At 45.3% G+C, this 12,814-nt stretch overlaps 7 protein-coding genes across 7 annotated transcripts; 4 read left to right on the forward strand and 3 right to left on the reverse strand.

The window, feature by feature from the left end:
* Nucleotides 1-425: 425 nt before the first annotated feature.
* On the forward strand, nucleotides 426-1,817 carry TRS65 (LALA0S06e01706g1_1; the record flags this gene model as incomplete). The annotated part of the gene is made up of 1 exon (XM_022771751.1): nucleotides 426-1,817. The coding sequence occupies one exon, from the start codon at nucleotides 426-428 to the stop codon at nucleotides 1,815-1,817; it is 1,392 nt and encodes a 463-aa protein (XP_022628923.1).
* Nucleotides 1,818-2,137: 320 nt separating this feature from the next.
* Nucleotides 2,138-2,782, forward strand: CLC1 (LALA0S06e01728g1_1; the record flags this gene model as incomplete). The annotated part of the gene is made up of 1 exon (XM_022771752.1): nucleotides 2,138-2,782. The coding sequence occupies one exon, from the start codon at nucleotides 2,138-2,140 to the stop codon at nucleotides 2,780-2,782; it is 645 nt and encodes a 214-aa protein (XP_022628924.1).
* A 203-nt stretch (nucleotides 2,783-2,985) lies between these two features.
* On the reverse strand, nucleotides 2,986-4,017 carry LALA0_S06e01750g (LALA0S06e01750g1_1; the record flags this gene model as incomplete). Its single annotated transcript, XM_022771753.1, has 1 exon — nucleotides 2,986-4,017. The coding sequence occupies one exon, from the start codon at nucleotides 4,015-4,017 to the stop codon at nucleotides 2,986-2,988; it is 1,032 nt and encodes a 343-aa protein (XP_022628925.1).
* Nucleotides 4,018-5,388: 1,371 nt separating this feature from the next.
* Nucleotides 5,389-8,697, forward strand: BBC1 (LALA0S06e01772g1_1; the record flags this gene model as incomplete). The annotated part of the gene is made up of 1 exon (XM_022771754.1): nucleotides 5,389-8,697. One exon carries the CDS (start codon nucleotides 5,389-5,391, stop codon nucleotides 8,695-8,697), a length of 3,309 nt encoding a protein of 1,102 aa, XP_022628926.1.
* A 55-nt stretch (nucleotides 8,698-8,752) lies between these two features.
* PUS6 (LALA0S06e01794g1_1) lies at nucleotides 8,753-10,009 on the reverse strand (the record flags this gene model as incomplete). The annotated part of the gene is made up of 1 exon (XM_022771756.1): nucleotides 8,753-10,009. One exon carries the CDS (start codon nucleotides 10,007-10,009, stop codon nucleotides 8,753-8,755), a length of 1,257 nt encoding a protein of 418 aa, XP_022628927.1.
* A 744-nt stretch (nucleotides 10,010-10,753) lies between these two features.
* PET130 (LALA0S06e01816g1_1) lies at nucleotides 10,754-11,764 on the forward strand (the record flags this gene model as incomplete). Its single annotated transcript, XM_022771757.1, has 1 exon — nucleotides 10,754-11,764. The coding sequence occupies one exon, from the start codon at nucleotides 10,754-10,756 to the stop codon at nucleotides 11,762-11,764; it is 1,011 nt and encodes a 336-aa protein (XP_022628928.1).
* A 241-nt stretch (nucleotides 11,765-12,005) lies between these two features.
* Nucleotides 12,006-12,272, reverse strand: LSO2 (LALA0S06e01838g1_1; the record flags this gene model as incomplete). Its single annotated transcript, XM_022771758.1, has 1 exon — nucleotides 12,006-12,272. One exon carries the CDS (start codon nucleotides 12,270-12,272, stop codon nucleotides 12,006-12,008), a length of 267 nt encoding a protein of 88 aa, XP_022628929.1.
* Between the last annotated feature and the right edge of the window lie 542 nt (nucleotides 12,273-12,814).

Consider the following 12,814-nt stretch of genomic DNA (forward strand, 5'->3'; position numbering starts at 1 on the left):
CGGGTTTTCATTATACTACCAGATTTGATAAAATTTATTGAACCTGGACGTTCCCAAAACCTTGTCTTGCTCGTAATTGAACAGGGAAATTACTATCAGTACCATGAGTCTCTCACAGACTTGATATACTAGTTATTCCTGGATCTTAGTAAATCTCTTGTACATGCGTATTTCTCTATTCTGACACGGTCCCAAATCGAATGCTAATTCCGATCTGAAAAGTTCCAATTGAACCTATTTCTTATGTAGTACAGATTCACGATTCAATCGCTTCCTTGGACTTCTAAAGCTTACACTTCTCTCTCTTTTCGTCTCATCCCGTCATGAGCCTTGACAATATCAAATTAATGCTTAAATCTACCACATCTCTACCTTAGGTCCACTTCTCTTAAAACAACATCAACACTCGGAGAGAACCCATTGGCATGAGAATATTGGTTCCCTCAGACAAGACTATTGATGACGATGTGAAGCAGTTAAAACAATCGCATTTGGACCGCAAATTCGTGGTCTTTGACGAAGATTTACGTATCTTCTTTCTACTTGATCCTAACACTGCAATTCACACAATTCAGGTATACATCAATGAGGCATGCGTTTACAGTACGAAGCAACCCCTAGACTGCTTGATAGAGCATACTGATGGCCTTTGGGAGTTACAGAAATCGGTGGTGGACAACCACATTTTTCTGTCCAACATGGTGATGAACAATGGCCATAAGAATCATTGGATGATCAAAGCGTCATATGCGGTACAAACGTCGGAAAAAGTGCCCAAACCACAAACCACGGGCTCTGTAATTGCAGAAGAGCCACTTCTGCCGAGCTTCGAGCCGCTAGGAACTGTCAAAAAACCTTCTCAATCGGTGGCCGTTAAACCGTCAAAACACGAACTTCACACGGTAGAAATCACATTCCCGATCCATACCTTACTCAACGTCCGGCTCCGCAATGTTGCATTGCCTACCAAGCAGTGCATTTATTCTTCGCTCGATTTGCAGACGTCTAAATCGTGCCATAGCCTTATGAGTCAATACCATCTCGCTGAGTTCAAGATTGTGATGAACAAAATCGACTACCGGGTGCTGAACAATTACTCCAGTGCCTCCGTGGAACCCGTTTGCGGCGTAGAGCCCGATTTGGTCCTTGGTGTGTGGGACAGTTACAGTATAAACTACGCACTTCCGCAGACAAAGACCCTGGATTCCCACCGCGTGCGTGTTCTGCTCCGATACACCGTACAAGCTCACCCGTTCGCGTTCACGGTTGAAACCGCTTGGGAAACGGATGTCACTCTGCGAAGACCCAATGCCTCCATGAAGCTGACGTCGCAGCCCACGTCAGTGATCTCAACGCCCATGCATACGCCCTCCATGAAATTTGCCGCTTCCACGAACTCTCTGGTCGCCACAGACAAGCTTAGCGGCGTGACTTTTGATTTCTTGGCCACTGAGCCACCAAGGTTCGCCATGGGTGCTAAGTTTTCCCTGTCATTGCAGATCACAAACCACTCACACGGACCATTGGATCTGGTTGTGTACTGCGCAAATTCGGCGGTGGAGCCCCAGGGCCAATTTCCGATCGAGAAAGAGTACATGCTCCACCAAAGATGGATGAAAAATACACAGACTATCGTACTACTGTCGAACGACCGTCGACTTCCAACGCTACAGCCGTCCGAAACGTTATGTGTGGATCTGGACTTTTTTTCGGTTTTAAGAGGCTACTTCAATGGGATCCCGGGACTTCGGGTCCTGGATCTGGATTCACAAGAAGTCCGGGCTATTGGAGGTGGCGTTAAGATACAAATCTACTAACTGGTGAGTGTTCCCATTTGCATGGAGAGACTTATAGCGAGATGAAATAGTCTAAGACCCTTCAATCCGCCTTACGTAATCCGTCTCTCGAGCGTTTACTTAGTGACACGTGGATAGCATGTGATTATCACGCGCACGTTTTTTGTTTTTTCTACAGCTGTAATACAATAGGGGAATATACACCGATGTCAAAAGATTTGAACATATTTAAAGTTTCTTCAACTTTAGTTTTAGGCCAGAAACTAGGCATTGATACCCGATCTACTCGAGGTTCTTGGTTCATTGGATAACCGCACAAGTTTTTCCCATTATTTGAAAAAATGGCCGAGAAATTCCCACCTTTGGAGGACGAAACGTTCGAATCAGAAGTTACTTCCGGACGTGAAGAAACAGACTTCTTGAAAAGAGAAGCAGAACTGCTGGGAGACGAATTCAAGACGGAGGAGGATTCTGAGTTTCTGAAAAATGACGAGGATGAATTTGGAGATTTCGAAGAAGTTCCAGCCAGCTCAAAAGACACCGGAACGCACCGCAGCGAAACAGCAGGTGAAATTGGGGACGAAAACGACCTAACAGAAGACTCACAGGCCAACACGTTTTCGAAACAAACAGAATCGCAGGCGATTGCCGAGTGGAAAGAGTCTCGCGACAGAGAAGTGAGAGAACGAGACGCTGTCCAGGAAGAGGCCAAATCCAAGCTGCAGGAAGAAGCCGTAAAACACATGGACGATTTCTACGAAAACTACAACCGCAAGAAGGAACAACAGGTCAAAAGCACCAGAGAAGAAGCCGAGAAATTTCTCAAGGAGAAGCAGGATTTTTCCAGCCAGGGCAATTCAACATGGGATCGTGTGTTGCAACTGATAAACGTGGATGATGCGGATCTGGTGAATGGCAGAGACAGATCTAAATTCAAGGAAATCCTACTCAAGGTTCAGGGCAACCCCAACGCGCCAGGAGCATAGCTCTTTTAAGCGCAAGCAAATAGCAGGTGTATAGAACAGTAAATCTCTCGCTACTATTACTAAACTAAAGAAAAGACCAAATCAACAATAGAAGCGGAAAAACGAGGTAGCTGCCAGCAGTGAAGGCGTATGGCACCAATATGGTGCCGAAATGAGATGAAATGCATGAAAAATGGCCTTGTCAGAACGAAAAGCTTTACAAACTAGACGTTTCGCGTCCGTGTTTGATTGTACAAGGATAAATTGGAACCTGTCCAAAAAAATAGGTTTTGCCACTTTCGTTTGTCGTGTATTTGGTCTGTGATCCAAATCCTCATCAGATATTTGAGTACCCCAGGTCGCACAAACATCTCATTTTTCTTGCTATCCAGCACGTACAATCCTAACATCAGAAGAGCTGATATTTGCAAATTCGAGCTGTAACGAGCCTCGGTGTCCAGCAGTGCCCACAATAATTGTCTCCAGGCGACCCATTTAAGCGGTACATGCAGGTTTTCACCACAGCAGCAACCAACTACTTTCTCCCATACGGTTCGCGTTGTTGTCATTTCATTAATCTCCTTCCATTTGTCTTTAAACAAACGAGAGTTCAAGGTCACTGAATCCTGGATATTGTTGGTTTCGATGCTCTGGCGTTTAGGCCGTTGTCGTTGTTTGTACAGGGACGATTTGAGATATTGATAAAGCGAAATCGAGTTCCACAGAGCGAACAGTGTTACAAAATCTTTGATAAGAGTCTTGCGTTGGAAAAGTATGGTCTTGGCCCGCGATGGATAAGTTGTGTTGCGGAGCCACGGTATAACGAAGCAAAGAAGCGCTTGTCGGATAAGATTGGCGTTTTGACGGCTCAGCTGCGACACGAAGTTCCCTATGCTGCTTAAACTCGTTGCATAGTCGATTACGGACTCAAAAGCCAGATATGTGGACACCCAAGGCGGAACATTCAATTGCGTCGTGGCCAGCAGGGCGCCATTGAAAGCCAGAATCCTATTTTTCAACACTTTGTTCAAAACAGGATAGCTCCCGAGCAGAGCACAGACCCATGATGCAGTTTTAAGACTTTTCAGCAGGGCTGTTATCCTAGTGTGCCGCGATGAGTCCTTCAGGTTTCTCAATTTTGCGAAGGTCAAGACACCTGAAAGACTGTAAACGGCTAAGATGCGCTTCAAAAGCCGTCTTAGTACAAGCTTGTCATCTGCAATCACGTCAATGGCCCTTCCAATGGACTTATTCATGAGGAACTGCGGATTTCAAACTAATATTTCAACTCTCGGACATGAGCACGTAATACGCCTCGATTGATCTCAAAATTGACTTTTTTTGAAGCCTAAAATTCGCCGGACTCAAGTATTGTAACGCCTAAGTTATTTGACGCTCCCTAGAAGTCCTAAAGTCGTGCGTTCGTCGGTTGTTTGATGCGCTTCAAGAGGCATCGCATCCGCTTCTCTTGATGTATTCTCGCCAGGTACTCGAAGTAATCTTCAAAATTAAGGTAGCATAGTGTTGTACGAAAACGACACAATCAAATTTCGGGGAGTAGACTATATAAAGAGACAGAAACATTCCAGAACAGAATTACTTCTTTTCTCAAACAAAACGCATCCATGAGTGGAATCCTGTACACTTCTATTTCAATACTGCAACTTTTGAATTACCCGTCGTGTTAGCTACATGTTGCTGTTTTTTTCTACGGAGAAATCTGATTACATTTGATATCGGCGGCTATTTCCAAGAGAGGTGTTGAAAACGTACCCAAAAACATGGAAAGAACCTCTATTTTCTGAATTGGAACTTGAAAAGTGGGGCTTTATGTGTGTATTTTTGGAACCATAAGAGCTGAGGATCAAGTGACTCTCGGAACTTTACGATGGTCTTGTTTCATTTGAGACACGCGGGAAACCTGATCTGTGCATTTTAGAAACTACAACTGACTTTTCTTTGGCGTTTGCGGGGAGACTTCTTGCATATCGAACACATTGAATGAAAATTCGGTCCTCCCAGCGGTCATACATGGCTTATGCTTTGGACTTCATGTTGTTGATGAATGGACTGCTCTGGTTAAAACGAAAAAGTTCCTAAAAGCTTTTACACATCCCAGGAGCTAAGCGAAAACATGGTGCTGATGATGTCCTCAATTGCTGGTGGCGGCTCTTAAGCGTCTGAAAATTGCTGTCAAACGTTAGCTTTGTCAAGAAATTCCGATCCTCAATCTCTCATTTTTCTGCTTGAGGCGTTGTATCGTCAAGAATAAAGTTCTCAGTCATCTTAAAAAAGGCTTACGAAGTTGTTGGAATGCATATATCCGTTTCAAACCTCACGGAATGGATTGTTCGATCCGAATATCTGACGTTCAGAGCAAGCGTAAAAGGCACCGAAGTCACCACTCAATAACCATACAAGACGAACTCATCCCCATTTGATACTCGCCGCGACCCCAGGCTTGAACCTGCGATAACTTCGAATGTTATCCACGCGTTAACGCTGAGATCTGGTTTTAGCTCATATCGTCCTTGGTGATCTTTAAACATGGTAAAGGGATGGTCATGGAATCAAATCGGACACTTAACATCAAACAACTCCTCATCCGGCGTCACAAAACAACAGCGATGGATGATCCAAAAACTCCATTCGAGGTGGAGGCCCAGTACCCGTATACCTCGGAACATGAAGACGATCTCAACTTTGAAAAAGGTACCAAAATCACCGTACGGTCGGTAGAGGACGAGGAGTGGTATTTTGGTGACTATCAGGACCCGCAAGGGAGCTTTAAGGAGGGGCTTTTTCCTAAAGCCTTTGTCGCGGTCATAGAAAGCGCAAAGAATGTAGCTGACGCTTCTCAAGCCAATGCTACTTCAGATCTTGAAAAACCAACGGACTCAGCAGCAACTGCAGAAGCCAATGATGATAAAATTCCGCAATCCATGACTAACCTAGCCAAGCTGGAAAGCCCAGAGAAGCCAAGTGTTGTTGCTGGGGTAAATATTGCACAAGATGAGCCTGTGGACGCTAGCAGCCCCGTTGCCAAAGAGCCCGCAATTCCCACTACTTTCAAGCCTGATCTGTCGAATCTTACAGAATTTCAGGCCTCTGAACCTGTGCAAGAGAAACACAAACTATCTTCTTCCTCCCCAGTTGTGAAGTCTTCTGACGTAGAATCTGGCGTCGTTGAGCAACCCAAAATGAGTCTCAAAGAGCGGATCGCCCTTTTACAAGAACAACAGAGGATCAACCAAGAGATGGAACAGGAAAGGCAACAGAAAGTAGCGGAAAAGCAAAGAAAGCACGAGCATCATGAGGCAGCTATAGTGCAAGACAGCATTGAGCCTACTCCGGAATCAGAGCTTCCTCGAGATGAGGATGAAGGTCCACAAGGCAGCATTTCTAGAAAGATCACGGAGCCGGAAATTAGCCATGCCCCAATTCCGATTCCGGGTTCTAACCCGGAGGTTGAGAACTTGGATATTAAGCCAACTGTACCCGGGTTGCAATCGGACGAGCAAAATGACGACGAAACTTCACAAAATGACAATGGGGACGTTTCTGACCATAGCGAAGAGGATGAAGGAAACGCCGAGGATGACGAAGAGGCTCGACGCGCTGCTTTGAGAGAGCGAATGGCTAAGCTTTCTGGTGCTGGAAGAATGGGAATGCCAATGTCTTTTAATCCTTTCGGTATGCCAGCACAAGCACAGCCCAGTAGAGCATCAACAAATGTTGCCAAGAAAATTGAACATAAAGAGACGGGTGGGAATCTCGGTGCTGATTTGCCACGAGCAATTCCAGTTTTTCCCTCTGCTGACCCAGCGGCCTTGCAACAGGCTCAGAAAACCTCACCCACGGAGAATGAACCATCAGATGGGAAAGAACCAATTGAAAGTGAGTCTTTTCCTCAAGAAGACAAGAGTCGTCAAGGAGGAAAAGTGCACAAGCCTTCCCATGAATATTCTAAACTGGTAAAGGCGAACACATCAAATGTACCGCTAGACACACCTGGCATGTTAGCTGATGCCGAAGACGAGGCGGGGCAAGTTGAGAGTAACTATTTTGAAAAGGAACCTGAGCAGGCGCCTAACTTCTCCGATGGGCTAGAGGCACATTCCACAAAGCGTGAACACCTCTCGCTGCAACACGAACCGACTGTTGCGGTGGATAGGCCGGATTCCAGAAATGAAACAATCTCAGACTCCACCGGATATGAATCTTCAGCAGATGAAACGACTGCGGCACTAAACAAATCGAAAAATGTCCCAACGTTATCGAAGCAGACAATTGAGCAGGCGGCACTGGGAGTGGGGTCACCGGAAGATTTACTGCCTAATGATCATTTGAGCGATGAAAGTGTGGACCATAGACAGCTTTCAACCAATGTTGAAGATCAAAAACCTCAGTCAAGTGATGGAGCAGGAGGTCTTACCGCCCATCACGAGAAACTAACTGGGGACTCGGTCAATAAAACATCTATCCCTCCTGTCCCAGATACCACTAGGGCTCCAAAATCTAAGGCACCGCCCATTCCTGTCTCAAAACCAGCTCCCCCTCCTCCTCCTTCTGTGCCACCAATCCCTTCAATAAAGCCAACGTCTGCTATGCCACCCGTCCCTCCTCTTCCCACTGCTCCCCCTATTCCTTCTTCCATAGCGGGACAAAAGAACATGAATTTATCTGTACCACAGACGTTAAATCAAACACTAGATGAGGCCGGCGAGGAAAGTAGCGAGACACGACCTTCCAGCAGCCACGTAAAGGATGTACAAGCTGAAGACCCTATTTTGACGTCCTATCATACAGCGCCCAAGCTACCTCCTCCACCACCACAGCCCAAGCTAGTCACTGATAACCTACAGGATATAAGCTTTGGACCAAAATCTCCACCTCCCCCTCCACCACCGGTCTCTAATCACGGCCTTTCAGCCGCTATAGGGCACGAAGATCACGCGGCTAATCGTCGCGTATCTGGGGAAAAAGGTCCACCACCTATACCAACGACATCGCCAAGTTCGAACTCCACGCACCCGTCACCAGGAAGTCCCTTGGCGAAGGACGTTTCTCACGCTCAGGCGATCAGAAGGAAAACATCTTTGAGTGAGCCGGCATCACAAGCCCCCAATTATACGCCACAGGACAGACAGGTGAAGCGAACGCAGACATTTGAGGTAAACGATGAAAGATACAGGCCTACGATAAATTTCAATCACAAGGATGAGTGGTGGTTGAAGAAGACAATACCCGCCGGCCTCGTTAGTGATAACCGTCTGAAGTATATTTGGGAAGTTGACGAGACAGTGCTCACAAAAAGAAGAAATCAGCAATGGGTAACACGGGACTTCTGGATCCTTTTTGAAGATTATACACAGCTACATGCTACAGTGGTATTTGAAGCATCGAATGCCCACCATACAGTCAAGTTTTGGCAAGAGTTTTTACCAAGTCCTTCCTCGGACCACAAGTTTGATGAATATGCATCGAAGATAGGCTACAAAATCTTTGAAATGGCCAACCAGTCTATAAACCGGACGTCGCAGGACTTTGTTTTTCATCTCATTGAGGGCATGCCAGAAACGGTATTACCACCAATTGCTTCAAGAACCTATGGTGTTCCCTTGCTCACTTATTCGCCAGATGGTAACTTTGTTGAAGAGGAACTGAAGTCAGTGAGGCCCGGCGACATATTGGTTGTTAGGAAAGGAAAGTTCCAGTCTCATGGAAAACTACTTCCGAAAACCACTCACGAACTTGGAATGGACGCAGTACCATATGCGGCTGTCATTACGGAATACGATTTTTCCAAGAATAAATTTAGAGTCATTGAAGAACAACACGGTAAAACCAGACAAGCTAGTTATCGTCTACCTGATATGAAAAGCGGGAAGCTGAAAGTCTTCAGAGCAGTGGACAGAAGTTATGTTGGGTGGTAGATTGTCCATTGAGGTTAGGTTTTTACTGTAGATAAGTACTCCCTTCAAGTTTCTATTAAGACCCGAGGGCCCACTTGGGTATGCTGGTTTCGTAGCTGAGCTCACCGGAGCTGTCAGAGTAGTTCCAAGCATGTAAGAAGAGCTCAAGGTCTTGAAGTTTTGGGTCTGGGTAGAGCACTACACCACAGTCGTCGCAAGTTCTACGATTGTTGGCCGCCTCCATACCCTGAGCGAAATCTGCTTCTTCCACAAAGTCCTGAAAGTATGATTCCAAGCTCTTTCTAGACAAATCGGTGTTATCCCAGTTCGGCAGGTTGAGGATAAACTGCAGACGTTTCGGGAATTTTGTGTAAATTTTATTGTAAAATGGGTCATTGACTATGGGATGTCCAAGTCTTGCGAGATGAATTCTTATTTGGTGGGTACGACCAGTAACAGGTTGGCATGCGACTAATGTGTGGTTAGATTCTGGAAAATACTTCACGGGATAAAACCAAGTGGTAGCATCACGAGCGGCAGAGAAAGCGGCTGGGAACTGTTTCTTGAGCTCTATAGTGTACATTTCAGATTCCTCTTTCGTGGCCCTACTTGCATCTGCACACGCCTCAGTGGCCGTTGGAAAATCCGCATCTCCAGGAGAAATTCGGTCGAGCGTTTTGGGAAAACAGCCTTCCACTCTTGCTAGGTACGTTTTTCGCATAGTTCGCTGCCGAATTTGGTGTTGGACTTTATTTGCCGTGACGGGATTTTTCCCCATTACGAGTATTCCTGAGGTCACCTTGTCCAACCTGTGGGTAGGAAATACGTTCATGCCTTGCGCTTTCAACGCTTCCACCATTGAGTTTTTGTAATACTGACCAGTCGGATGGATAGGAATGCCACACGGCTTGTTGAGAACCAAGAGATCACTGCATTCGTGAACAATTTCGAATCCTGCAATCCGGTCGCCATTTTTGGTGTCACTTTCGTCTGAGGACCATTGACGCACTGGAGGCTCGTGCTTATGAAAAGTGGTTTTGATGATGTCTTTATTTTGGATTTCAGCCGTTGAAGTTTCTGCGGAGCTCAATTCTATATCATCACGGATAATTTGGAAGTCCTTGTGGGCCCGGTCCTTGCATTGTTCACTCGAGAAAGACTTGAACTCATCGGTTAGCACATCGGCTAGTGTACGTCCAAGCCAGCGTCCTTTGGCGAAAGAGGTACGAGAATGATAGTATGGAGTCACTATGCGCAAGCCGCGAGTATAATAGATTCCATTGATCCCATTAACCATTTCCAGCTCGCAATCTGGCTCGCTACCGGTGGTCATCTGGAGTTGACCATGTAACGGCTTGAGCTCATCGCCTTGGTCGAAGTGATGATGGTCGTATATGTGGATACGGAAATTTATGCGGCTAAAAGAGAAGCTAGGTTTGGAAACCGGATTGTAAGGCTATTGGGTCTAAATAAACATGATGCTAGATGCCGGCTGGCTTCTTGGGTTGGTTCAGTGATCTTAACAATAGAGATTTGTCTCGCTTTTGAAAAACCTGAGTCGTTTTTAACGAGTGTGTCGTTTAAGTCACGTGATCGATGAGTAACAGACTGTATCACCTTGTTTTACGGACATTCAAGCAAGATGAACGTACGTTGAAGAAGTCGGTATTGTTACCGTTGAATTCGTGCGTTTGATTGCCATCAGGTTAACTCTTTGTGATGAAAACGCATTATTTTGAAATATCAAAAAAAAAAAGCCGGAAATTCTACACATCAGTGGATTGACTAGGAGCCAAAGCTTTCCTGTCTCAAAGTTTGAGAAAGTTTTCTACCAATTGCCACTTCTTACGTGTCTTACTCATGGCTTCGTCTTCTTGCGTGTACTGACATTACAGCTCAAATGTCGTAGGTATATCAAGATTTTAAATTACTTGACATTTCCAATCGAAAATAGATGCGATGAGCTGCATAAAGTTAGCATAACACAGTCTAGGAAGGACTTTAAAGATATCTGAGTTCTGTCTAGGCATGGCCTATTAGCTTACACACATTTTCCCGTTTTCGTGGCTCAAATTGGATGTCTGGACGACTTGTTTTGAAGGAGCTGAAGGCTGGCTTGAATTGGAACAAAAATAAGAATCCCGTCACAGCGAAAACTCGGCCGATCTATGCGAAAAATGGACCAAACCTTCATTCAAATGATGTGCCGATGGTCACGTCAATCGGAAAAGAAAACACTTTTTTTGCCAAGCCAAACAAGCAGGTTGCAAGACATATGACAAAACGTGGTGCGTTATTGGAAGCGCGATCTAAGCTTCGAGGTACCATCAGTATCGCCCAAGTTTATCAGAACACTTTTCGAGTCTTTTCGGCCCAGAGCAAAGTGTACCACTGCGATTTTTTCCGGCTTCTTTATTTTCCTCCAGAGCATTTTTTGTCTGTGTTCCGGAAAAGTAAACCCGCCATCAATGTGCGCATTGTGGGCGAGGTTTTTTTGAATGGGAATGTATCTCGCAGTGAAAATGGACGCACAGTGTCCAATACTGCTGTTTTCGAGCAAGGATCCCGAATTGACAAATACGGCAAAAGCGTTGACGTGAGTAACCTGAAAAAACTACAATCGATTTTCTCGCTTGATGGCTCTAATGTACCTCGAAACTATGCATATCTGCGACGTTCGTTACGAACTTTTGTGCATGGCTGCTTTATTGAAAACTGGACAAAATTGCAAGGTTCACAAGCAGTTGAGGAACAGATTACTTACGAAGCCCAAAATTCCGAAACAAACGGCAGCACTGAATGGCAGTTTTTGCAGCATGACGGTCGCACCAAACCGGGCATTGCCAAAGATGGGTTTTATTTGTACCAAGTTCTAATTTTTCCCGACGATTCCACGAAGCACGAATTCGAAGCCAACGTAGCACAGAGCGTACAGGCCGTGGCTAAGCTGGACTGGAAGACGTTTTTGCACGGCAAGTCCAAGACTCAGAAATCATGGGTTGACCAAGCCAACGAGCGGGTTCGTGTACCCGTTGTGAATGCCTACCTGGCTCACGAGCAAGTTCCTAGAGTTCTCAAGAAGGTGTAGAACAGCAGAAAATATCTCTTTCCCCTCTCCCGCACATTGTTTTTCTCATCTGTTCATTCCTTCATTCAGAATTATAGAAGGGCTGTACATACTACACCTCTATCAAAAATTGCATGCCAGGGCGAGTCATAGCTTTCCACCCTGGCATTGTCCTGAGAAAAAAAAGCCACACAACATGGGAGGCCATTAAAAGGGACCCCTCTGGTGGGTTCTTTAATCCAGACAGTTTTGTCATATCAAATCATTTGCCCTTACCACCTTTGCCCAAAGAGGCTTCTTCTGCTGCCAGCATTTCGTCACGCTCCTTCTTTGCCCTCAGTCTCTCCTGTTTTTTCTGTTCTTCTAACAGTTTCTTTGGGTTACCTGTGTCCGCTCCTTGCTCCCATTTGGCAGCTTCTTGGGCTTCTAATGCACTCCTATGAGCTTTCTCCTTGGCATGAGCCTGTTCTTTCTTACGCTGGTTTCCAGCTGCTTTTTTCGCTGCCGATTCCGAAAAACGTTTACCCATCTCCGATGCTCAAAAGTGCTACAGACCTTTTCTTTACAGACTAAAAGAGATGGTTTTCTTGTTAAGAAGATATGCTGGAAGTCTAACTTGCTAAAAACGAACCAAATTTAACTAAAAGTTGCCAAAAGAAAGCGAATCCGGATCTCTATTCAAACCACAGGTTGTTTCAAATTATGGATAGCTTCTAAGATCAATCTTGGAGCTACTTAAATGTCTTTTCAAGTTTGCTGCGTTATCTGGAGATTCGATGGCCTTCGATGAGTACCAAGCGTTCTTGTAATATCCACCCATCGAATTTTTTCGTATGTTATTAGCAAAACATCTTTCGAAAACTTCGAGTCGGGATGCGAAAATCACCTAGAGTAATGAGTAGATAAAAGGCCAAAATCACAGTTCAATGCGGTCAATGGTGACTTTCAGACTCAAGACATGGAGAAGTGCTAATGAAGCTTCCTAGGACATTTTCATCGAACTCTCTCGGCCCGGACCGAAGAGAAAAGTGATAGTTGAAAAAAACACTAAAATGAGATGCTATTTGAAAG

This window comes from Lachancea lanzarotensis, scaffold LALA0S06 (genome assembly GCF_000938715.1).
Source record: "Lachancea lanzarotensis genome assembly LALA0, scaffold LALA0S06, whole genome shotgun sequence".
Taxonomy (NCBI): Eukaryota; Fungi; Ascomycota; class Saccharomycetes; order Saccharomycetales; family Saccharomycetaceae; genus Lachancea; species Lachancea lanzarotensis.